General features: G+C 29.7%; 1 protein-coding gene across 1 annotated transcript in view; it reads right to left on the bottom strand.

The window, feature by feature from the left end:
- LOC143193903 (facilitated trehalose transporter Tret1) overlaps positions 1-25932 on the bottom strand; it is a 57476-nt gene that overhangs the window by 7799 nt on the left and 23745 nt on the right. The window contains exons 3-6 of the mRNA XM_076400343.1: positions 16784-16916; positions 7223-7408; positions 6421-6602; positions 3021-3171 (exon numbers count right to left, since the gene is read on the bottom strand). Of these exons, the coding sequence (XP_076256458.1) occupies positions 3021-3171; positions 6421-6602; positions 7223-7408; positions 16784-16916 (652 nt within the window). The remainder of the gene's footprint in view (positions 1-3020; positions 3172-6420; positions 6603-7222; positions 7409-16783; positions 16917-25932) is intronic.

Genomic DNA, 25932 nt, shown 5'->3' with positions numbered 1-25932 from the left:
TATTACTTGCTATTGCTGATCTTTTCTGTTAAAATAAGTAGTTCACTTTGTTCAACTAACGTCTGTAGACATTTGCAGTAGTAGTTTAATTCGGTGTTGGAATACGTACATACACATAGAAACATATTATGGCCATGTATATTTGGCCTCGGTGTCGATGTGGACGGGATGATTGCTATAGTAAATCCACTTTTCGTCACCAGACCCAACACGCCACGGAAAACTTTTATTTTTTCCTTTCCTCGAAATAAACGAAAACGTAGAAATAGCATTTTGAATTGATTCACGGAGATGTAACGGTAACCTTCTTATGTGCTTCTGAATTTTTCCCATTGCATATAAATGTTTGGAAATAGTAGTATAAAATTTGTTGAAAGGTTATATGAAAATTATTTGAGTGCAATTAATTTTCTTCGAACTCTTTTGATCCCTCTTTGTTTTATTTGGTTGTGTCTTGTTGAATGCACTCTATCAGATATATAGAAGAAGAAATTCACAAATGAACGTAATTCTGATAGTAAAAGTGACAGCGACTGACAATTACAAAGACTAAGTTATAAGTTCAGAAATAACTAAATATGTGTATATAATTAATTATTGTGTTTGTAGATATCCATGTAATTGTTCAGCATAAATATGAGAATTTGTTTCGAATGTATGAGGGAAGAATGGTTGCTAATTATTTTACAGTTATATGGAAAATGTATAGGGGGAATTTAGTGATTAAATCAGAATGTGTAGAGTGGTATTTCAAGACAAATCAAGGCAGTAAGAGAACAAAATAAAGAGAAATATACTAATACGTAATAACTTGACGCGAAAACGTGAGATAGAAATACATCAACAAAGGAAACAAGAACTAAATGTAAAAAGGTAAATATGCTCCCTAATGAAAATGTATTAAAATAAACCTAACTTACAAATTATTGTGTCTGTATAATTAAGTGCTTTGATTAAATGTACTATAATGTTAAAATAAATTAAATTTGGTATAATTATTTTTGTTTCATTGTTTTATGTACTTTAAAATTTTGAAAAAGCCAAAATAAACTAAAAGTCAAAGCTGATGCGACAAAGCCGGTAAGTTTGTGACATCATACCTTTTGATGCTGCGAGTTTACTGTTACTTGGGATATATTATAGATAGTAGTCCAACGAATATATACGTTGTTGAAACATCCATCTCCGAGAAGGATCCATCGGCCGCCCGTCGGTGTTGGCATCGAGAAAAACATTGAAAACCTCCATAACAGCAAAGGCCACAGGTGTGCCGGCGGGAATGGTAATAAATATTTTACATAAATTGATGATAAAAAACTGCCAGTGTGTTTAATCACACTACCGAACAAGCGAGAAAGGCTTTCTAAAATTATGTTTTATGTAAAAAAGTGATATGGAGCTAACTTATCAATTAACATTTTTCATCAAATGAAGCTGTCATAGAAGTATATTTCCGGACCTTTTATTACTTTCAACTTAACACTATACCGGATTCAATTTGAGGATAGTTTTTCTAGAGGAAGTCTTTCTTTTGATATTTATTATATACATGGCATGCAGAATATTACTTCAATAAGTGACCACCTGTATAAACTTTTTAGTCTACGTACTTCGGTTCTATTGCTCATATTGACTACATTTAAGTACGCTGACACTATTTCAGAGTACTTTACACTAACACTCCAAATTATACTCGATATGGATTCTAGAATAAAATTATGCATGTATCAATTTATTATGTGGCATGGAGACTCGATATTGCACGCAACACTTTGTTTCGGATAAAATTCTATTTGCATCCGACAGTTCAGTTTAAGGCCAAGTTGATTTTGTTAAACAAGTATATAATTTTATATAGGAAGATATGTAGACACGTCTAGATTCATTGGTGAACATGTTTTTTTGCAAGATAAAAGTTACATGGATAAAGTTTTCAGCCATAGTTGTATTTTTTTAAAGTGTGTTTAGTGTATCCCTTGTGTCCCGTACTGTCTGTAAGATAAGATTTCAGTAACCGAAAATGCGGATTAGAGAGCCTTGTATGTACTTGCCTGCCCTGTATTCCATAATTTATAAAAAGCCTGATACATGTAAGAATAAAGCACAGCAATATTTTTTACCATTTAACTTTGTTTTCCCGACCCAACTTGGAACTTTGTAACACTAATTGATGATCTGGAGTAATACTTTTATTTTCTTATAAAAATAAGCTTAAAAAGTATATATGCTATATTTTGCGAAAGCAGCACTGTCATAGATTTATCCTTTTTTAGAAATGTCAAGTTTCGTGCCTGAAAATGTGCATTTGCGACACGCATCACTTATCATATTTAATCAAAAGAAAAAAGCCGCTGAAAAACACGTGAGATGTGGTTTCGAAAATATCGAAGTGGTGAAAATGTTTGAAGATGTAAAACTACAAGAGTTATTGTATGAAGACTAAACTCAAACTTAAAAATAATTGACAGAAGCGTTAAATGTGGCCTAAAAAACGATTAACGATCGATTACGAGATATGAGAAAAATATAAAAAATGGGAGAGATGCCTCATCGATTGAACGACAAATGGAAAATCGAAAAATCATCTGTGAAATGCTGCTTCAAAGCTATGATCGGAAGTCATTTATGCATCGAATAGCGACATGACGACAGGAAGACAATGCCCTGTGTCTGATGGGAACAGAGTGGCGTGATGTATTACGAACTGTTGAAACCTGGTGAAAGAGTTAATTATGATCTGTTCCGAATGATCAATTTGAACCATGCATTGATCGAAAAACGTCCAAAATTGGGTCGAAGACACAATAAAGTGGTTTTACGGCATAATACCGCGTCGTCTCACAAAGCAAAACGAATCAAAGAAGCGTTGAAAGTACTTGGATGGGATATGTTATCGTATCCACCGTACTCTCTAGACCTTGCCCCGTTCGTCTATTAACTTTTCGCCTCAATGGGACACGCGCTTGTAGATATATTGTAGATATATTTATGAATTAATTAATTCTATTTGTATAACTTACTTTGCATAGCATTTTTAATTTCCTGTTGGGCAACGACTATGTTTCTGTTAAAAAATAAATATGCTTTGTATGCCTCTGAATTTTCATTAATATCTCCAACGTGGTTTTTAATAAGGTGGGGTGGGCTCTCAGGCATTATTTGCATTGTTACCTAAAAAGATAATTAAATACAATTTCTACAGGTAAGCTAAAAGTAATTTTTTTTTCTTAATAGATGAATTTATGATGAATAATGAGTCCCATCTCTAACAATACTTAAGCAATCAATCAATCAATGCAGCTACATTATAGTGTGTTTGAACTGTTCAAGAATATTCTAGATATAAATTATTTCGTTTACTCAGTCAAAAGTTATTGTACTTTGAAAATATGCATTTCATAATGTTAATTTCCCCAGGTGTTTAAGTGACCCATAATGTCAGAGCTCGTTTTCTCGATTTCGTTCCAAAATTTCGAAATATTCATTTTGCATTCACGAGCCAATTTTTTAAAAAATTAATGAAGTTTTTTAAAATATCGTAGGTCGACATATTTCATCTCAAGATACCTACATGGAACTAAACCTCAGTCGTAAAATGGTTTTGAACCATTTCCAGAAGGTTGGATAACATTATAAACTCAACACGTGGGTTTTACATAAATTACTACTTTCCATTTGTGGCTTTCTGGAGAAACAAAATGAAATTGAGCGAAGTATATCAAAGAGGGTCAAGTAGTTGGTAGCAAATACCACTACTTGTTGGTTTGGAGTACTGTAATAAAGATTAATTTTAATTAATAACGTTAATAATAATATTTTTATATTGTTAATTATGCTTCTGCATAATTTTTAAAAATAAAAAGGTAATGTTGCAGGTTATGTTAATAATAAGAGTAAGCTGGTTATTCTTTCATATCGGAGTTTATGCTCTTGCCAACAAGCAAAATGTATATTTATGTCATAGAGAGCGCTTTATTGGGCAGGAATTTTTGAAATAGGTATTGTTATAACAGAAAACAATATTTTAAGACATTTTAATATATAAACTATATTTAAGATTAAGGAAAGTTGTAGAAAATAAATGACAACAACATTTAACATTTAATCGATTATTCGAAACCAGCCGAAACATCAGACTCTGCAACATCTGCTGCTGTATTTGATAGATATACTGTTTAGATATTTATTTCAATTATGTATATAGGTCATATAGTCCCTATAGCCAAATCAATAACCCCTCTGTCCAAATGTATACTGTATCTGATAACTGATCAGAACAAGAACAAATCCAGTTATTAATATATTAAATAATTTAAAATGTCCTTATTTATTTTTTCGCACTATAAGTTTTAATATTTTAAATATTTTTTCGTGATATATATTAATGCCTTATTTATTTTACTTAGACTTTGGCAACATTACAATGTACTGAATCAGTACCAAAACTCCACTGTAATAAATGCTGATAATAATTGAGAGGAAATATTGAAATGTATTACATAAGTTTTGGGTGAATGTTTTATTATGAACTACATTTTCGTTTTGTGAGTATATGAGTTCATTAAATAAACAAACTTTTTCAATACTGATTTTGTAATTTTTTATAAGTACTAATTTCTGATGTACTAGTTGAGAAGCTATTGGCAATACGAAGGAAATGGGTTTTTGAATGGAGTAACAATTGGTGTTTCTTCATTTCAGAAAACAAAATGACAAATGAAGCTACTGTATACTGAAAACAAACATAATTTTTCAACAGTTAGTATCAGAAATTTTTGCAGTATTTTACAAGTAGTAGGAATGATTTTGTAAGTTATTTCACCACTATAAGATGAAGAATTGTTTGAATAACTTGTTATGTCAGCTTTGAAGATTATTAGGTTTGGAAAGTACATCAGAGCGACCTGGAGGACCACAGAAAACCCAGCTCAAAATGTCAAAGAACTTTCAAACAACTTAACTGTAGATGAATCAACTGTTTTCAGATGTTTATGCGCTACATATATAGATATCCATAGATCCAAAAGTAAGAAAAATGGCTACCAGACAACCTCATTGGTTACTAATCAAAAACGGGCAATTTGTAGCGTATTCTTATAGTGAAAAATACCAAGGTGCCCTGTATTATAAGCTGATAAAACTGAGTGATGACTATGCAGTTTCGTCATTATATGTGTTGGGTTATTTTGATCACGAAGTTCTATCATGAGTGAGTTAATTTAAACTAATTGTTGCCGAAATGAAAATATATCTTAAAAGTATGGAAGATTTCTGATATCTTCAAGATATTTAACGAACTAATATTAGTAATATATTGTACGAAAACATAGGTACGATTTATTACACGTATTTGATATTTGCTGGAACTGTGCGTATTCTAATAGTCAATTAATTTTTTCGCAAGAATATTTCACCATATACTTTCACAAATAATAGGACAAAATTCTTTGAAATAATGATTTAATTATTTTCTCATTTATTATATTTGAAAGGTTCGAATCTTAAACAATAATATTTGCTAATAAATGTATTTGTAGATATATACAATATTTTGAATAAATATCTATTACTATCAATTTTATATAAGTATATTAATGGCTTGAGATGAGTCACTGTAGAAGAAAAAAGTCCATGATGGGTATTTGATGGTCTAGAAATTCTTTCTTCTTTTTTCTATGAAATTTATGTGAACAGAGTTTTATGTATATTAAAAATTAAATTAAAATGCATTTTTTATTAAATCAATTGCAACAAGAATACTGCTAGATTATGTATAAAAATATTATTAATATACACCAAACAGATTATAACTAATTCGCCAGATAAATGTTACGAACAAATTTGGAACCGACAGTATGCAATATTATATTTAATTGTATAGATGTATAGAAGATTTTTTAGTAAATATTGAAGTGATCACACCGTAAATTCTGTATATAAACTGTTGTAAAACACTTGTTAAGTGCAAGCCTTTATTGAGCTGTAAAATTTACCATAACAATCATGAATACCTACAATAAGATGTTTAAGATGCATGAGATTTATACAAAGCTACACTGCCTCAATGCGATTGTGATTTTTAAAAGTAAATTCTTAAGAAAGACATTAGCATAAGCATATATTCATATTCTTATGACAACAAAAATTTATCGCATATCTCACCTTCAACAATTCCAACGACCTTAAACTTCAACAGTAATGCTATTCTAAATGGAAAGGCTCCTTGAGTCTTAATTCTTCTTTTAATTAAATTACAATAACATGACACTGCGCTGTTAACAAGTAACGCCTATGAAATGACTATCGAGAAATGTATGGTGGTGCACAATAATACTTATGAATTCCATGATTTAATTGGTATTTGTTCACTTATTTAAAAATTTGTTTGGTAATATGAAATAAATTGATGAATAAACTTACTATTGAAAAAACTGCAAAGACTGTACTTAATAGAGCTACTGTGGACCAGTGGAGAAGGTATCCTAAAATATATGTCAACAATATTCCGAAACTTGCACACACCGGACCTAATGTTTGTAAGAAACCTCTTGTTGTTGGTGTAGAAATCTCTCCTACATATGTGTATGAAGCTGTTGACATGCCTAGAACAGAATATTATTATATTAAATATGAAAAATTGGTTTACAAATTCTTTCTTGAAATTATAACGAATTATAAACGTTATTTTCTAGTCAATCTAGATTAATGCAACAACCAGATTAGTATATGCTTCTTTTATTTCAGTATTTACTTAATTTTATTAATATATGTTGAATATTATTCCCAGCTATTAGCTTACTAGCTTTTTGTAGTCGTATAATTGTTAACAGAAAAAAAACAACTTGCTCACAGAATAAAAAATAATAATAGAAAATCAGCGAACCCTATGAGTTCTGGTTTTACACATACCTCAAAGACGCTTTCATAAAGAATAATTCATTATCAAAATAATTTAAAATCATTTAAATAATTCGTAAGTATGTTGATATGTTATAAGCTATAAAAGAGTATGTTGCATACTTTCAAGAAAATCACTACAGTTGCAGGATCTATAGTTTAAGGAAGTAACATTGAAAAATATTCAATATTCTAAAAAAAATAAAATTTCCAAAAATTTCAAATTTTCATATTTAATTTCTAAAAAGATGTTAAATAACTTATTATTAGGGAATATAACTTTTATGCGTATTATTCTTATAGCTGTCAACTATTTCAATAATACCTGTAGCAATTCCTGTTATCAAACGACCAGCATATAACCAGCCGATATTTCTTCCTAGACCTATTAATACCCATCCCACAATGAAAGGTATACTGCTAATTTGAATCGATCTCCTTCTTCCTAGATATTCAGCTAGAAAACCTGATAAAATGCTTCCAACTGGATTGGTTATTGCTCCAAGACTAGCTAAAACATAAAATATTTGAACTGAAGTTGAAATACAAAAAAAACCATTTTAATATTTGAAAGTCGAACTCGTAGAAAAATAACTTGCATATACGGAACGGATATGTGTTTTATAAATAAATGACTAGACAAATATATCTATAAAACATGTCTATACTTCTTGTAAATATGTTATATAATATAATAATCGCTATGATACGTGAAAATTATTCATTAATGAAGGCATATTAGACTGTTTGGTGACATTAGTGTTATTTGTGACATTTACGATGTATTTACTTTTGGAAAAAGTATTTTTTATCTATTCAAATTTACCTCGCAATGTCGAGTATCGATCTAATGCCAAACAAATATTTATTATTTCATAACAACATTTTAATAGTAAGCCTCAAATGGCCCTAGTTACAAAAACATATTTAACTATTCTGATATGCTGATTTTTCTATTAAACTTTTGATTATATTTCCATTTCAATGTAATATTAATAATAAATAACTATAATTATAATAATAAATTGTGTCAACCAAATATTATTACCGGCAATTTGTACCACAGTTTTTACATTGTCCAACTAATCAATATTTTACCTTACTAAAGTTTATGGTATACCTTACTTGGTATGGTATACTTTCCTATTAGATTTATAAAGTATAAAGCTTGATTTTTTGGTTTCGGAAAAATCTTCAAATTGACTTAACTACTTAATAAATTATTGCACAATTTATGAAGCTGATACTTATAACAAAATACATATAAAAAAACAAATAAAAAGTTATGCCAGAATTACTAACAGGCGTAAAAGTCAGGTTAATATTATAATAAAATATTCCTTAATGATTTAATACATTACATGTAATTTTATGCTATGCTGACAAACCAGATTATCAAGCTACCAATTATAGGCATAAATTATATGTACTTGTAATGTCGATAAAAGAAAAAGGATTATGAACAGGTGTATACCTTGAACTGTATATTTTTGTGTTGAAATAGCGGTTTGATTATACTTCCGATAAAATTTTTGTCGTCAGTCTTTTAATCAATTAATAATTAATATTTCTCTCGGAAGTAATTAATAAGATAAATAGTTGATTTTCTGTGTTTTACCTACATTTTACTAATTAAGATGTATATTTAATTATATATCGGGTTGAATTATTTTGGATTTGTCTTACATTTATGTTATGTCGTTCGACTTTTACGGTCATAGCTGCGAAAACTGAGTATTCGAAGACGAGGCGACAACTTTATTATAAAAATGAATGAAGATGTCTATATTAGTCCTTAATGAAATTACCAATCTACGTCAACCAAAGAAAACTATTTTCATGATAATTAATTTGGATTGGTAGTCTCAAAATTACTCGAAGCATTCTTTATTTATGTGGAGTTTGGACAAAGGTAACGCAGCTGAATCTGCAAGGTCACAAAAGCTGTATTGGAGATGCTCAAAGACCTCTAATCATAAAATATTCCAATTAGTAAATATCAAGAGTTGAAAACCTCCACTAGTAGCAGATTCTCTAGTAGTAGATTGTAGATTCCTGATACATGCATCACAGAGTATTAGGCCACCAAACGCGGACTGAAGTCTACTGGAACTTGGCTTCTGTCCAGGGTGTATGGCACCAAAGACGTATTACATAAGTTCAGTTGATCAGCCGTATGCTATTGGAAAATGGAGTTACCAAAACATGGAAAACAATTCCATGCAAGGTGTACCATGGAAATTTGGATAGAAACGGTGCTATTCAGAAGATTATCAAAAGTAAACCGGTGGACAAAGGTATAAGCGATCATCAATAATTTTAAAAATTGCTTAAGGGAAAATTAAGAAAAGGTTGAAAATTTAAGGAATATTACTAAAACTTACTGTTTTAAAGTATGACTGAAATAACATATAATTTAATGAAGCTCCGAATATATAGATAACAAAAGCTTTAATTAACATAATTTCTGAATAGTTGTGAATTTTGGAAGATAAGAAACGATAATATAAACTCAATTTATATCAACTAATGGTTTACAAGGCGCACTTGCTTTAGTGTTATAATTTTTGATGCTTTGAAAATCTCACGTTCATTAAACATTATTTGTTGCTAGGAAAACACTATTAAAGACATGGAGTTGTATTCTAGTCTAGAAAATTTAAATAATCTTCAAAAATCTTTCGTTCTTTCAAAGCTTAATCCGTTAAAAATATGTTTTTGTATAGATTTTTCAAAATCTAAATTATTCTCCAAGATAAAGCAACTTTACGCAAAATTCTAAACGCGTTTTTCTACTTTTTTTAAGACTTTTTTAAAACTTGGTTTGAGCCAAAATTATACACAGTAAAATTATGGCTAATTTTACTAATTTCAGAAAATTAGAAAAGGTCTCGTTTTTTGGAACTGCCAAATGAATTGGTATGTAAAATTTAAATGCGGATGTACAAAAACCGATTATACTGAACGTTCCGCATAAATTAAAATTTGCTCTAGAAGATATTTACTGCTACAACCCACCTAATAGTTTTGAAAATTATCTGGTAAAATTGACTAATAAATAAAAAATATCAAATTATTAAATATTAACAGGTTGCTCTTCATTGCAACTGTACACTGACAATAACCCGTCGTTAGCTTGGTAGCGGGTTTAAATCTCGTAGGGCTTAAATGTACTTAATGCATGCAATTGTAACTGCAAATATCTTTAGACAACACTATAAAATTGTACATGGGATAATCCAGATAAAACCTAATTGGTAAAAGCATAGTTTAAAATATAATGCTCCACTATGAATCCATAATTGGAATTTCCATAAAATATATATTTTTCTCTATAAATATTAAAACCGGAGCGTTAGTAGTCAAAATAAATGTCAAGTCAAAGTAACTTTTAATCTTCAGATATATTTTTAATCTCTTTCAAAACACATTTATTAACACTTTTTATGCAGAGTTAATTATAATTTTAAATTTTACACAATTCTTAGTATGGATCAATCGAATGACAATCACCTAAGTGTTCAGCTAAACAATATTATCCTTTTAATTAATATTTATATTCAAAGCAGTGCCGATATTATAGAATAACGGATCTACATAATTTTCGTCATGGCTGTATCATATACTGCATTCTGAAAAATACTTTGAAGTATGGTTTTTCTATTTCCAATGCCACATCCACACGCTCAGCGTCAGCGCTTAGTAGTGATTATTTCATTTCGTTGGCGATTGATTAATTTAATCATTTAACTAGGTTACACGGTACTTTTTTCTTTCTGTGAAAACTTTTGCATCCCCACAATCATCGATATACAAGGTCAGCGACTGTCAGTAAATCGTTCCTAAAGTTACGTTTTAAAAATTGATACGTTGATTTCTGAGAAGCTGTTTCATTACGTTTTTTGATTGAAACGGTGTGATGACATTGAGAACATCAACGGCATTGAAAGGTGTCTATCTTATATAGTTAAATATACCAAGGTTGATGAACCAACAATATCATCGTGTGGTGCTAATACTAAACAAATAATGATTATCCATGTTTAAGAGAATACATTAAACAAGTTTCTGGCATTTATTCCAATCACATATGAATGGTAATTGTATGGTATGAGGTTTTATTTTATGGCTACATAAACGACTATATTCCACTAAGGTATCTATAAAATAGACAAAACCTTTTCACGACTTTAGAAAAATATTATACATAAATATATTTTATTTAAAATGAGTAAGTGGTAATTTATGTCCAAAATTACAGTCAAATCAACCCCTAATGAAGTTTGATATTGAAATAGTTTTAATAAGAAAAATTATAATAATTAAATGTTAAGTCAGTCATTAAGTCATTATTTGATTAATCTTTATATAACCAAGATTTTCGGTATAATTTGAAAGTGAATCAGTTATATAAATCGTATAATGGTTAGCAAATTAGGTAAATTTAGCATTTAATTGCGGTATTTTTGCAATATCTTATTATTTTAATAACTGAAGATTTAGCATTACACAATTTTGTGGGAATATTATGATATTTGGATGTAATACTTATATAATTATATTTTGCTAGTTGTGATGATTGATGCTAGACCTGAGTTGGGAAATCGAAAAAAGGCATAAGGAGACATGTAGAGCCTTTGGATTATAGGCTGGACTTTCTACATGTCTTCATGTAGAAAGTCCAGCCTCTACAGTTGTATTCACCAGATATTGTCTTTTCCGATTTTTGCTTGTCCTGATCCATGACGAAGATAAATACTAATATTAGCTGTTAATTATTTTTATAAATACAGAAAAGGAAAAGGTGCCATATGATATGTAACAATTTATGTCTGTTACTGTAAGAAAGAAAATATAATGTAAGCTAAATAATTATCACTTTATATATGGGCCTCAGTTTCGGCGATCACCTCTTCATTCGACAAAAATTTCAACCCAGCGAGCATTCTTTTGAGATATGAGAGCAGGAAATAGTCGCTGGTGGCCAGATCTGAAGAATACGGTTATGAGGAAGCAATTCGAAGCCCAATTCATGAATTTTTGACACGGTACATTGTCTTGGTGAAGCAGCACATTCTTTTTCTTCAAATGCAGACATTTTCGGCGATTTCGTCATTCAAACAGTCCAATAACGCTATGTAATAGTCACTGTTGACGGTCCTTCCTTTTTCAAGGTATTTAATGAAAATTATTCCATACGCATTCTAAAATACAGACGCCATAACCTTGCCAGCCGATTGTTGCCTTTTCACACGTTTTGGAGCGGGTTCATCGTGTGCAGTCCGCTCGGATGACTCTCGATTGGAATTCGCAGTGAAATGATGGAGCCATGTTTCATCCATTTTCGCATATCGACGCAAAAACTGGGGTTTATTACGCTTGATCGTCTTCAATCGCTGCTCCAAATCATTATCTCGTCGTTGTTTTTGGTCAAAAGTGAGCTCGCGCGGCACGCACTTTGCACAGAGCCTTCTTATACCCAAATAATCACGAATGATATGATTTACACATTCAGTTGATATCGTTAGAGTGTCTGCTATTTTATTCACTTTCAATTTATGGTCATTCAAAATCGTTTTGTGAATTTTTTAAATGTTTTCGTCAGTAACAACCTCTTTTTTTGGCGTCCACTACGTTCACCGTCTTCGATGCTCATTTCACCACGTCTAAGCTTAGCATACCAAACCTTAATGGTTGATTTTCCTGGGGCAGTGTTCGGGAACTCGGCACCAAGCCAAGTTTTTTTTCAATTGTATTTTTTTCCTTCAAAAAGCAATATTTTGTCAACACGCAAAATACCTTTGCATCCATTTTTTTACAATAACAAAAGTTGCTTCATTCATATTGCTATAATTCACAAACGAATGATCCGATAGTTGTTAAATTTATACACGCATCTTTTGAGGGCTAGAGCTAACTAAAACATACATGGATTTAATTCTAGTAGCCCCATATATGTGCCGGGCTGGGGACCTTTCAATTGACCTATTATTTAGTAACAAATTGGCTGAGTGAGAACTTTCTTTAGGTTTATTTCAATTGTTAGTCAAAGGTCAATCAAATATCCGAGTTATGTGCTAACTCATGTGCTAACCGCAATAATTACCAGAAAAAATGATAGTAGTCGTTTTGATATGTTGCATTCGATAAGCTAGATAAGTTTAGAACGCATCTATATCAAACACAATAAGCAAGCACGACACAATGGAATTTATCTATTCCGCAGACAAAGTACTTCTGTGATCCAGGAATTCTATCGGGAAATGGATTTTAGTACCAACAAATCAGTGAAGAAATGGCAATCGTTTGCCAATATTGAAAGGCATTCAAATACAGCGGTGAATCTACTAAATTATGTTGTGCCCACGAAAATGTAAAATTGCCATTACACTCATTAGTGACTGGATTAGGAAATGATTCTCAACCAACATTCAAAAATTATAATAATTGTTTCCATATTACTTTGATGAAACACATAATGTACAGAAAAATTTCAAGGTGTTATTCCGTACATTTAGTGACATTCTAATTTGTATCTGTAATTGTATACTTGTATACAATCACAAATTTATTACTTACTAGGAGTTCTGTTACCACTATCAGATGCAGATCATCAATTAATACTATGTTTATGGATAATTCAAGTACGAGAATTAACAAGCACTGTACTCACAATCCAACAGTGTGGCGAACTATGGAACTACGGCCCTCTACAACCCTATCTGCACCGGAACAACGATTTAATAAAAATGTTCGAAACAGCCTTGGATCGAATGCCATCTGACAACAATAACATCAGACCTGACAAAATACCTGCTGGGAACACACGGGAAGGTTTAATTCATCGACAATCGCTGAAGTGGATATTATTATTGCCCGAGAAAATATGAAAAATAGTTATAGGTGATAGAAGTTCACCGGATCATCTAGTATTTGATAAAAGCTATTAACTTTAATCAAAATTTATTAACTAAATTAATAAAAAAGTAACATAATTTTTAACTAAATCTTAATAAAAAAAAATTGAATTTTGATTTCACCGAGTGTTACTGTTTAATTAATCATAAGGCGTTTCGTATCTCGTAAAATTGTGTCATATGGAAATTTTCAATATCATCTCAATACAGGTTCTTAATTGATGATTGTAATTTTTTTATTATTATTAACATTACGCGACCTTCTACCCAATACAATTTCTGTATGTGGTATTTTAACGTTTTTAAGTATTTTAACAATTAATTTCACCGAATGATCAACCTTGATATATCATGCTTTAGATATATGTGTTAAAATTTATTAATCTTAATATTTATTATCTAATAATAAATAACTAAAAACAAACAATACAATTTTTAATATTTAACTATTTACTATGAACTATTTAGCCTATTATTTAAATTAATGTAGTATATTAGTTTTATAAATAATTTAAATACTTTTTACCAATATATTCAGTAGACATCAATCAATACAAAGCATAAAGTAAATTGTTTTTTAGAACAACTTAATAACGATTTGAGTAATATTATTTCATATAGCTGTAGAAAATAAGCAATTCTTAAATTAAGTACTTCCGGGTCATCATTTAACTCATGTGTTATAATTTGTGGCAATAGGTTTATTAGATCTTCTCAAAGTTTGTTAATATGCGAGAGAAAGAGACAGGAGAGTAAGGCAGACAGGATCAGCAGCTATTTTTACTTAACGTAACTCTAATGTAGTCATCGTTTGTTGGGAAAGTACTTTCATTTTGGAAAGATGTTATTTGTAAATATTTTTATAATGATTTACACTCTACCTCTTAATTGGCATTTTAGAATATGTGTTAATATTGTTGTACTAAAAATAATACATTTGTAATATCATAAAATCGGTTTGGACACTAATATATGAAATTGTTTCTAAATGGTTATAATTAAAATAATATTTTTTAATAATTATAAGAATTATTATTTTTAATTATATTTAGCAGTTAATATTACTAAAGCATAAGTCCCAACACTTGTCTTAAGCTGTTACCAGATAAAATGTTTATAATCAATGAATCACATACGCGCAAACCAAAATACGTAATGAATAGAAACTAGAATTTACAAAATAATATATGGCTATAAATTAATTTTAAATATTTTACAACAAATGTGGTTACTGTGTATTAGGTCGCATGGGGTGTATTTGTAACCAATTGAATGTCTTAGCGTCACTGATAGGCTTCAGTGACAACAAGTTCAAGTTCACTGTTTCAACGGCAAGATTTTTTTTAATCCTATCCTAGTGAGGGAAAGTGAATCCATTTGCGATTGCAATAATCCAAAACGAAAAAGTTATGGGCTCCATCTGGTCATGCATAGGCAAATCTGAAAAACTATCGCTCCAAGCTAATACTCTGGGGATTGCTATCGACCTCATCAAAAGGGATCGCTGTCGATCAGAATTGATGTATTTGAGTCGAGTACTGCACAAATTCGACAGGAATACGATCAAAGACATAAATATGTTATTCTTTAACATAACAACTATCGACCACATCTTGCAAAACCGGTGTAAATATACTTGGAAACATTAAAATAAGAACTACTATCCCAATCGCCGTATTCTTCAGACCTTGCTCCTACTGATTACTATGTGGCCTGTTTGAGCAGAGCTTCAATTCTTATGAAGACACCTAAAAATACGTCTATTCGTGGACAACCTCATCGTTCTAACAGACACATCGTTGTTTCGATATGAAATTGGTAAGTTTCTCGAAAGATGTCAAAAATTAGCGGCTATTAAATTAATTTGATTAAAATACATTGTACTGATTTTTCATTATAAAGATTAAAATTGAAAAAAAAATCCTTTAAATCTAATTTATAGGTCAATAACACCCAGCTAAAATGTTTCATAATAATTTCATTAATATAACTGTGTTAAATATGAAGGTATATGTACAAACGAAGATATTTTATAATAATTGATCAAATTTGATAAAAAATAATATCAGAATCGGTATATCTCCTATGTGATATTCATTTGATAGACGATACTCACTGGAGAAAGAAACGATAAAATCAGGTAGGTATTTGTTTCAACAATATTGAATCAAATTACAAATTAAGAAACAAATTAAATCAGCATAAAGATAATCACATATAAGGAAGCAATGTTTTATAGTATTACCCTAATTTTAAGTAATATTTAATAGTTAAGATTAATAAAAAACTGAGTAATGTTGAACATACTTCAAGTTAAATCAGCAGTTAAATATTTGGCTTTGTTAACGGCGGTACAGTTGTTTGTATATACTTTTGTTATCGACAGTAGAGGGCATTTTAATAAATATGGGTCGATATTGAAATGGATTGAAACCAGTCGCGTTTGAGATTTTAATGAAATAATTCTTTTAACAACTGGTCAGTATCCACACAACTAACCCCGATACATTAAAAAATATTCCAGATCGCCAGAGAATACCACCACTATACTTGAAAGGGTATAGAAGAACCCAATGAAGTCAATTCTTCACCATTTAGAAGAACTCGGTTTTTCACAGACTTCAACATTTCACATTTTATGTGTAGTCTTAGACCAGTACTCGTACAATGGTAAGCGAGTCAGAACCTTCAAGTTAATGACTATGTAGAACATATCAAATTTTGAACACTACGTATGTCATATGCTCTCAATTTAATAATAAAATTTTAATTTTAGGAGGTCATCGTCATTTGCTATCAATGACTGAATAACAAAAAAATCGGTTAAATAAACATAACCAAACGACATGACACCCTTTGAGTGGTCCCAATTAAAAGTCCTTTATATTATCGTTTTTACATTACTCTTCAATTATATTTGGATTAGATTACATATATAATACTGGTTTAATAACTGCATTCTTACTTACCTAACCAACTACTTTGTGTAGAAGTTATTCCAAATTCATGAGATGATTCTAACTGAGGTATCCATACAGCGCTATATCCTTGACATATTCCAATAGATATTGAAACTGAATGCGCACAGAATGCTGCTAATGCCTGAAATTTAAGACAAATATTATTATAAATAAAAGTTTTTGAAAGTGAAATGTAAATAATACAGTAAATTCGCCTTTGTCTAATATCGATTGGGACTTTTTAAATAATTCATTACCAGATGAACACAAGGCAAACGTCACTAATAATTTGATTATTGTCCACAAAGTTTAAAATGTTATTTTCTAATAGTGTTAAATCGATAATTGTTATTTATGCATCCGATTGTACTGTATAAATTAAAAATGTTTTCTTTAAATGATTACATATTCTATACAGATCAAAGTCTCAAATATAATAGTTTAATATTTTTGTTTACTGTTTTTGATTTTAGCAGCAACTAGTAACAAATGAATGATATATAATATTTTTTACGGGTTCAATTTTAAAATAACCGTACTTCAAAAGTCCTTGAAGCTGTATTTTCGAAATTTCTCACATATCATTATAGTCTCGTTATCTTTTCCTAAAGATGAAAAGGGATATTTTACTTCTTAATATAAAACATTACTGAATGGAAAATAATAATACTATCTTATATAAATGTTTGTTAATATGAGTGTAATACAAACCTGATTCATTTCAGGAGATTAGAGCCTGAGAAAAACAAGAAATAGAAATATCGCAGAAAGGGTATTATTTTTCAAAATTTTCGCAAACAAAAAGTTTACTTGTAATTGAGAAGAAAAATAGAAATGTATTTTATATAAAATAAATTACAAAATTTGGCAGAAGAATTTCAAAAGTAATCTAAAAGATATCTTAAAGGAGTTGACGGGATAGGACGCCTCCAGTCAGTTAAGAAAAATATATGGCACACAGAACACAAACGCAAACCTAACCATATCAGTTGAACATCCTGAACTTGATTGTCGGCCCGATTATTAGATTATAGTTGATGGTATAAACATTTCCTCTTCCATCTATTGTTGCAATTAGACATACTTTAGGGCGAGAAACTTGATATTACGATATTGAGGAAACTACGATATTAGTGAAGATAATTGAGTCAAATAAAATCGCTAGTTGTCTTAACGTTAAGAAAACTACTTAGAAAAATGACAGATAGAATGGTAACTTTTTAATTCTGGTTTTTATCAAAATATTAATACAAAAAGATCAACTATTAACATCTCTGTGAAGATATAATACTTCGTTTTTTAGTCAAATATGTTTAGACTGAAAGCAAAAAGTCCCAAGTGTAACGTTGTAGAAACGATATAAATTAATTCAGAAATTGCAGTTTATTGATCAAAAACGTATCAATTTCAATTAAAAGATTGGAAAACAAGGAAATAGATAATTTTAACTATTGTCATGTTTACAATTTAAATGATTTTATCAATTAATTAGTATTATATATAGATTGTAATTAATTTAACATTAGTTTTTATACACAGTTGGTTATGTAAATAAAATCTGGTAGTGTAATTGTAACTTTGGAGATATATAAGAGTATGGAATTCGAAACAAAAACGTTTAGGCATTACATTTCACTGGGGCATAAAAGGTAGAATGAGTCTAAACAACACACATATTAATGAAAGTCATGCTGTATTCTAGCAAGGTCTTAACCTAATACAAAAACTTTAAATATCTATTAAATTACACGTTAATATCGAAGGATTAATAGTCTTTATACTGAAATAGAGATTTTTTTGTTTGCCTTATCTTTTTTCATTTAAAATAAATGCTCAAAAAATCCAATATTAATATGATACAAACATTTTTCGGAATATTGTTAACGCTCCATGGAGAAATGAGAACATCCATAAATACCTATGTCAGCGCAGAAATTAGACGGTTTTTGAAAAATGCCAAGTGAGATTGCAAAAACATAAAAACATTGAAATAGTACAACTACTCAGCCACTGTAGACTTATCCGAAGTTTGAAGAGATAAAAATCCTTTTAATTAATATAGTTAAATTATATGTATAAACTGTTTCCTGTTTTAAACTTAAGTGGAGTGGCCCACTGAAACAATCAACAAAAACAATTAAATTTGAATTTGAAATCTTAGGCCTGGATTTTAAGAACAGTATTAAGGGAATATTAATAGATTGTTAATAACTAATTTTAATTTGTTCCATGTGCCCTTAATAAAACTTAGTGGTCGTCGAATTCATTTGTAAAATAATGATTTAACACAGGGTTTGCTGAAGTAAAAATGTCAACACAAATTCGGAACAAGTTCGTATCATCTTTGACATTTAAATTTTCAACATGCATTCAACTATATTGTTTTAAAACTGTAAAAACTAGAAATATTAAGTAAGCCTTTGTGCCTAAAATTATATAAAAAATATTGTCCGTACAATAAAACAGCCCAATGCACCTCATAGATAGCCAGATATAATTTGTAAAAATCTAAAATTCGTTTTAAACTTTGAACTGATTTTTCCTTTTCGTTTTCCGTAGTTACTAAGAGACAAGATGCTTTCTGATGCGTCGGAATAGACAGAAACGTCAATGATAATAATTAGATGTTATAAAAACCGGCAAATAATATAAACCAAAAGTCCAATTTGATGCAGCAACGTAGCGACGGGCTGACGTTATAAATTTTAGTGATGTATGATGATAATATGATATATTTTTGATTATTGAATAGACTATAGAAATATTTTGGCAGATTTTTTGTAGATATACTTTAAAAGGAATTGTTTTGAATTTCTTCCACCTTTTTGAATAATATATTACATTATAGTACTGAAAAATACGAGCAACAAAAATTGGATTTTTATGAATGATTGTACTAGATGACGACCAGCATATTTTAGAAGGGAATCTCAAACGCAAAATATTAAAGATAAATCCCGAGAAACCCACTAGATCAACGAAAAAATGGGACATTAACTTAAAAAAAATCGTGTATGTTCGATAAAACATGAAGAAGGGACCCTTAAAACACATGTGTGAATGTGAGATGGTGCGGAATACTGGAGTCAGTCAACGATTTTGTTGAAAACAAAATGTATATGTAATTTAATTATCTTTTAAATATACACTTAAATCTTTATCTTCTATGTTTATTCATATTAAATTAAATATAATTAATTAAATAAAAATTTATGATCACCGTATTGATAATTATAATTTAAAGTTATAAAACAATAAATATCTACAGTACAGGGTAAAGTAATTTAACCGCAAGAGTGTTAATATGCATTTATCTGAAAATGCATATTTCACTTATTATATATTGTTATTATGTATTAGTATTGTCCAACTATGGAAATACTGCCCATACTTATAAGGATATGATACAGCAGTTAAAATGATTCAGCATATATTATTATTACATACGTGTCTTGTACAAAATGTAATTGAATTGTGTTTGTTTTAACAATATAAAACCAAACCGCATGATAAAGCATTATTCGATTTTTATCATTGTCGAAAAGGTGTCCATCCTTTTAAATGCTAATTTTATGATACATCATTAGGAAGATTAAAAATACATGTCTAACATAATTTAGGAAATACGCACGTTATGGCTAATTACTACGTATGTATTTAATATGATAAGAATAATTTCAATTACAAATTAGACATATTACAAAATATAACTTAGTTAAGTTTTTTAAACAGTTTAATATGGTTTTTGTGTTTTATATTAGTATAACAGTAATCTATTTTTAGTCTTACTAAGTTTAAATAGTTATGGCGCGTAGTCCTCTGAAACATCAAAATTAAATATCTCAATGTCAAAAATATAGTAATATAATATGAGTTTTATAATAACGATAAATGTAACTAGATAAAAGCAGCCAGAAAAATAAGTGTGATAACATGATAAATATAGCAGATGGCCATATACTATTTTATAGTATTGAATATCCATTTTTTTAATCTTCTATTTATATAAATATTAATTGTTGTTCTTTAATCTCATTGAAACTTGAAAACAGCTGGACATAATTGGCTAATTTTAGTTTTGCAATATTTGTAGAAGTCCATAAGACGTTAATATGGTGGGAAAATATGGAATAATAGTTAAGGCAATAATTTTGTTTTCCCATACAAGTACCAGTATCAATGTTAATGACAACACTTTCAGTGTACGCAGGATCGGCATTATTATTGGTTGTCAAATATTTACGAATATTTATTTTGCGACTAAAATGTTGAATACTGATTAAAACTATCTTAAAATATTCTAAGGAAGTAATTTACAGCGTTCTATGTACTTAAATGTTCTACGGTGGAAAAGTAAAATTGGTCCTATCGCCAGAACTATTACATCCATTAGTTTCTGAGATGGGAAATAATTCTAACCTCTTCTTGGCAAACATTCAAAAATATAAGGTATCGCAAAAGTCCCGATTATTTTCAATAAATATTGTCACTATTTCTGTTCATTCTTCTGGCGTATATTTATCCGTAATAAAATTAGCGGGACTTTTCACCACCTTATATAATTGATTCCAAATTGGGTCACTTGCCTAAAAGCAAATTGTTAGGAGAATTAACTTTTGTAACACTCAAATTTATATAATTTATATAAACAAATACATGAAAATAACAACAAAATAAGTAATAAATAAAAAATCGAAGATTAGATCGATAAGATCGAATGCCATCTTACAGTAATAATATCGTCATTCGGCCTGCCAAAGCATCTACTGGCGAGCACCCGAAAAGGTTTAATACACCAAAATAGACGAAATGGCTGTTGTTATTGTTAGAGAAAATTTCCAAAATAGTTATAGACTCTATGAGGTTCGCCAGATCATCTAGTCAATAATAAGATAAAAGTGGGATTCGAGTATTTCGGGCTAACTAAATAATAAAATTTTGCAAATTTCATTTAATATATTTGATTTTATTATAATGTATAGTTTCCTTTTACCAAAAGGAGGAATTCTATCTGGACTTACTGCTGGCTTCGAATCAATCAAAAAATTCAATCAAGTTTTCTCATTCAACTTAGGGGCCAGTCTTACATATCAATTACAGAGGGGCTACTATAGTTATTCCTTTTCAAATTTTACTATGTTGCCTAGAGACACTTATAATTACAATCACAAATATAAAATACATACATGCTCTCGCGGGCAGTATCGCAATAGTAAGAGAATCCTTTTCAGTATTAAATATCGCTGATCAAAATACTGGGAATTATCTAAAAATAGTAATACGATTCCAAAAAGGTAAATAATAATATAAAAACAATAATATAATTTTATTAATATATTTGTTACCATCATTTCCGCTTCTCTTTTTGAGCGGCATATAGATCCCACATCAAAAAAAAACATAACCATAACAAACCTAACCATTCTTTGAAACGATTTACGAACTCATATCAATAAGTTCTCAACATAAATAATATATCTAAACAAATTATTTTCTGAAAAAAAAATTGGCTTGGAAAAAATCGGAGTTTATATGTAACGTATCTCTAAAACTTCAATTGAATACACTTACTGGTTTAGGAGATTGAAAGGCTTTATTGCAATAGCTCTGGTTATTTTCAAAACAATCGTTAAAAATAATCTGGAATGTTTACTAATCATTACTTTTTAGAGGGAAAATATAAGTTTTGCTAAATGGTGGCTTGACATATCATTTTTCGGATGTGAAATTGAAATTCAGAAAGGGAAAAAAAATGTGGCGTAGAAAATACATAAAAAACAAGAAAAAAAACATAAAAAACAAAAACAAAAAATTCAGCAATTAGAAAATTAGAGTGTTTTGATAAATGAGATGTTACAGTAAAATACTTATCCTTAGAGGATAAAAAATTTATTAGAAATCTACAAATACTGTTTTTTAATAAGCTTGTTTAAAGTAAACAACTATTAAATTTACATATAATTATTTTTCATGTTATTTTGATTAAGTCAGGAAGCTTGTAGTAGTGAATTATCATCCATGGAATACTAATTGTAACATCGGTGTTTGTTTTGCATTGTTTACCATTTATTCGATTTTTTAATGTTGTTTGAATTCATGCACATTATGTTCGTTATAATTAATTTAGTTGTTGTGTATATATGATATGATATATTATTAGAAAAAGAAAAAGTTATAAAATATAAAGGGATTTAAAACAATTTATTTAATATATACAAAAATATTTAATTTCCTTTTAAAACTATATCATTTCATGACAGTAGTATAAAATAACAGTGAGGGTAAAAACAGGAAAAACCTATATCCCAGTCGTTGGATCATTCGATCTTAACACAACCTCTTGACTGCGCAGTGCTACATAGTGTTTGGGAAAATACGTAATCAAAAATCACGGGATGTAACATCTCCCTCCTAAAGAAACAACCACAGGTATGGACGTGGTTTTGTGCTGTCTGAACAGCTTATATTTGTAAAATTATTTTTGAGTGTTGCCTTTACCTTCGTTCGCCTGATTGCCTGTATCCTTGTATAGAATGGTTTCCCAAGTTTTGTCGTCTCCACATTCTACCAGTCAACGGCTGAGATACTGAACTGTTACAATCCGCCTTTAGTGGCTACTCACCCTAAACTGCAAGTTTCTGTCCAAATTCCAGTGGACAGTGTTAGTTCAGAGCAACTTCAGTTCGCCTTTTGTCTCATTACACCCTGAACTGTAGTGCTTCTGCCGGAAATCCACGAATTAGAGGTCACTATGTTTAATAATTATAGTAATTTATGACAGTCTTTGAGCACATTCTATCCACCTTTTGTGACCTTACGCTTCAATTGCGATACTTTTGGTCGAACTCCACTTAACTACACTTAGGAAAGCTTTGAGTGTGGAACGACTGCCAATCCAACGCCAACCTGTCTTCTTTTTTTAATAACTAATTTAAAACCAGTTAATTGAATTAATTCAGAGGAGAACAGTCTTATGATCTCCTCGGAATCCTACCGACACTGTCAGTTATAAAATATGAAAGGGTTGAAAACAATAAATATTTAATTCACTTTTAAGCCTATTTTATTTTATGGAAAGAGGTGGCGACTTGTGAACGGTGGTATAAAACGATATTGAAGGTAAGACCCCCAATCTGGACAATGTCTATTTTTAGACATTTCACTCGTTGTACAACTCAATCTTAACACAAGTACTTGAATATGCCGTGTAGTTAGTCCGTATATTTGCATAAATTCTATTGAAATATGTGTGTTAAAATTGAGATTGATTAATTTTTGAATAAATATAATTACAGATCATGTGATAACGATAACGATAAAGATATGTCTTATTACAGAATAATCCCTTACAAAATTTTAAAATTAGGTAATTTAAAATGTGAGTGATGCTAAATATCTCTATGGTGTGTAAAAAATACAAAAAAATTTTGAGAAGGAAAAATTGATAACACCAACTACACTTCCAAGTCAAAAAACCAATAGTAATAACTTCTTAGCATCTGGATACACACCACTCCCTAGGCTCTTGTTTGGAATGACGAAACGACAAACAACATGCTTATAAACATTTTAAAAATCGGTTTTTGGTTCATTGTTATGGAATATATGTTCATTACGTATTTCAAAATCCAAGTATTAAGCCAACGTTCAACATAGAGGTATAGGGCTTTTACAGAATCCCGCCTGGTTAATTAATAACAGTCAATTAAATAATTTAAAAAATCTCGTATCCAATTGCGCCGTATATTATCGAATAGAAATATGTGTGTAATTAAAACTAACGGTAATTGTAAAACAATGTGGAACCATAAGAATTATATATAGTTTAATAAAATCACATCGAAAATGTTAATCGTAATGTAATGTACTTTTTTAACAAAAACATTTATATATCTATAATTATAAAGTTATAATGATGATAGGAAGCAATAAAATATTAATTAAACTCCGGTGTGATTATTTCTGAATAGTATTAAAATATTTCCATAGCATAAAGGAACTACAGCGTAAAGTTTTATCAATAACTTAATATTGAAGTAAGTAAAGTTTTTAAAGAATTTCCAGTAAAGGCGGAGTTCTTTTAACTTCTAACCTATTTCGTAACATAATTTACATTTAACAACGCTAACATCTGACCCCTGCAATTTGTTAAATATTTTTGAAGACATTTTAATGGAATTTAGGGCTAAAGTATTTTATGTGATAAAGCTTCTAATCTCATATATTTTAGAAATTAATTTTTTGATTTTATTAAATATAATATTTTTGTTTGTTATAACATAAAACGTATTTACATTTAGTGTGTAGTTAGTTATCTTTTCAGTAAGTGGTAATATTTTATTTCTTTTTTAAATGGCCCTTTAAGATCAGTGATATTAAAATTAATAGTAAAATTTAGCTATTGTCTTAATGCATTTAAAGGTAGTTATTGTTAGGAATGGATCGTTGAGATTCTTAATATATATATTTTTTAATTTAAACAGCTCACGGCACCCATGTTACAACTAACAATTGGCTATCTAGTGTATTTTTCCATGATATTGGTCTTAAAGTCCAGGTTCTAAGGTTTCAGACCAGGAGACTGGTGTACTTCACACGGCATAGTTTTGACACATAGGTTAAGTACATTGTTTCACAGCGTTTTGGTCTCTCCATCCTTCGCGTAGGTCCACTGCTGTTGAGCAGTTGTAGTTCTTCGACATTTCTACGTTCACTCAATCGAATTTATGTTTTTTTTTTTTTGGAAACCAGTTGATTTCTTCGCTGGTCGTTGATATTGTTAGGCCTTTGTGAAGGCCTTTTTTAATCTGTAAATGATTTTTTAATATTCCATAAGGCGTTAACAATGATGCGAAGAACTTTGTTTTGATAAGTTTGGATCGTATTAATATTGGATTTATTTGTGCCAATCTACAATTGCGTTCTGTAAAGTTCACACTTCCAAATTTGTTTATATTATAACAATTTGTTATGAAGTGATAAGTCGGATTATCGTCCAGTCGTACAAAGCTCTACTCGTTTTTGTAACATGCTCTTTCCACTTGAACTTGCCATCTACCGTCATGCCAAAGAAAATTCTGTGTTCGCATACGGAGTTGATCTAGAATCTAAAAAAATAACATGCGTGGTTATTTACGATTGATTTTGCAACTTCTACT

This window comes from Rhynchophorus ferrugineus, unplaced genomic scaffold, assembly GCF_030347505.1.
Source record: "Rhynchophorus ferrugineus isolate W39M unplaced genomic scaffold, kcgeb_rfMv2 rfM3, whole genome shotgun sequence".
NCBI lineage: Eukaryota > Metazoa > Arthropoda > Insecta > Coleoptera > Curculionidae > Rhynchophorus > Rhynchophorus ferrugineus.
Note: the sequence above shows the minus strand (reverse complement) of the source record. Positions and strands in the feature narration are given on the sequence as shown.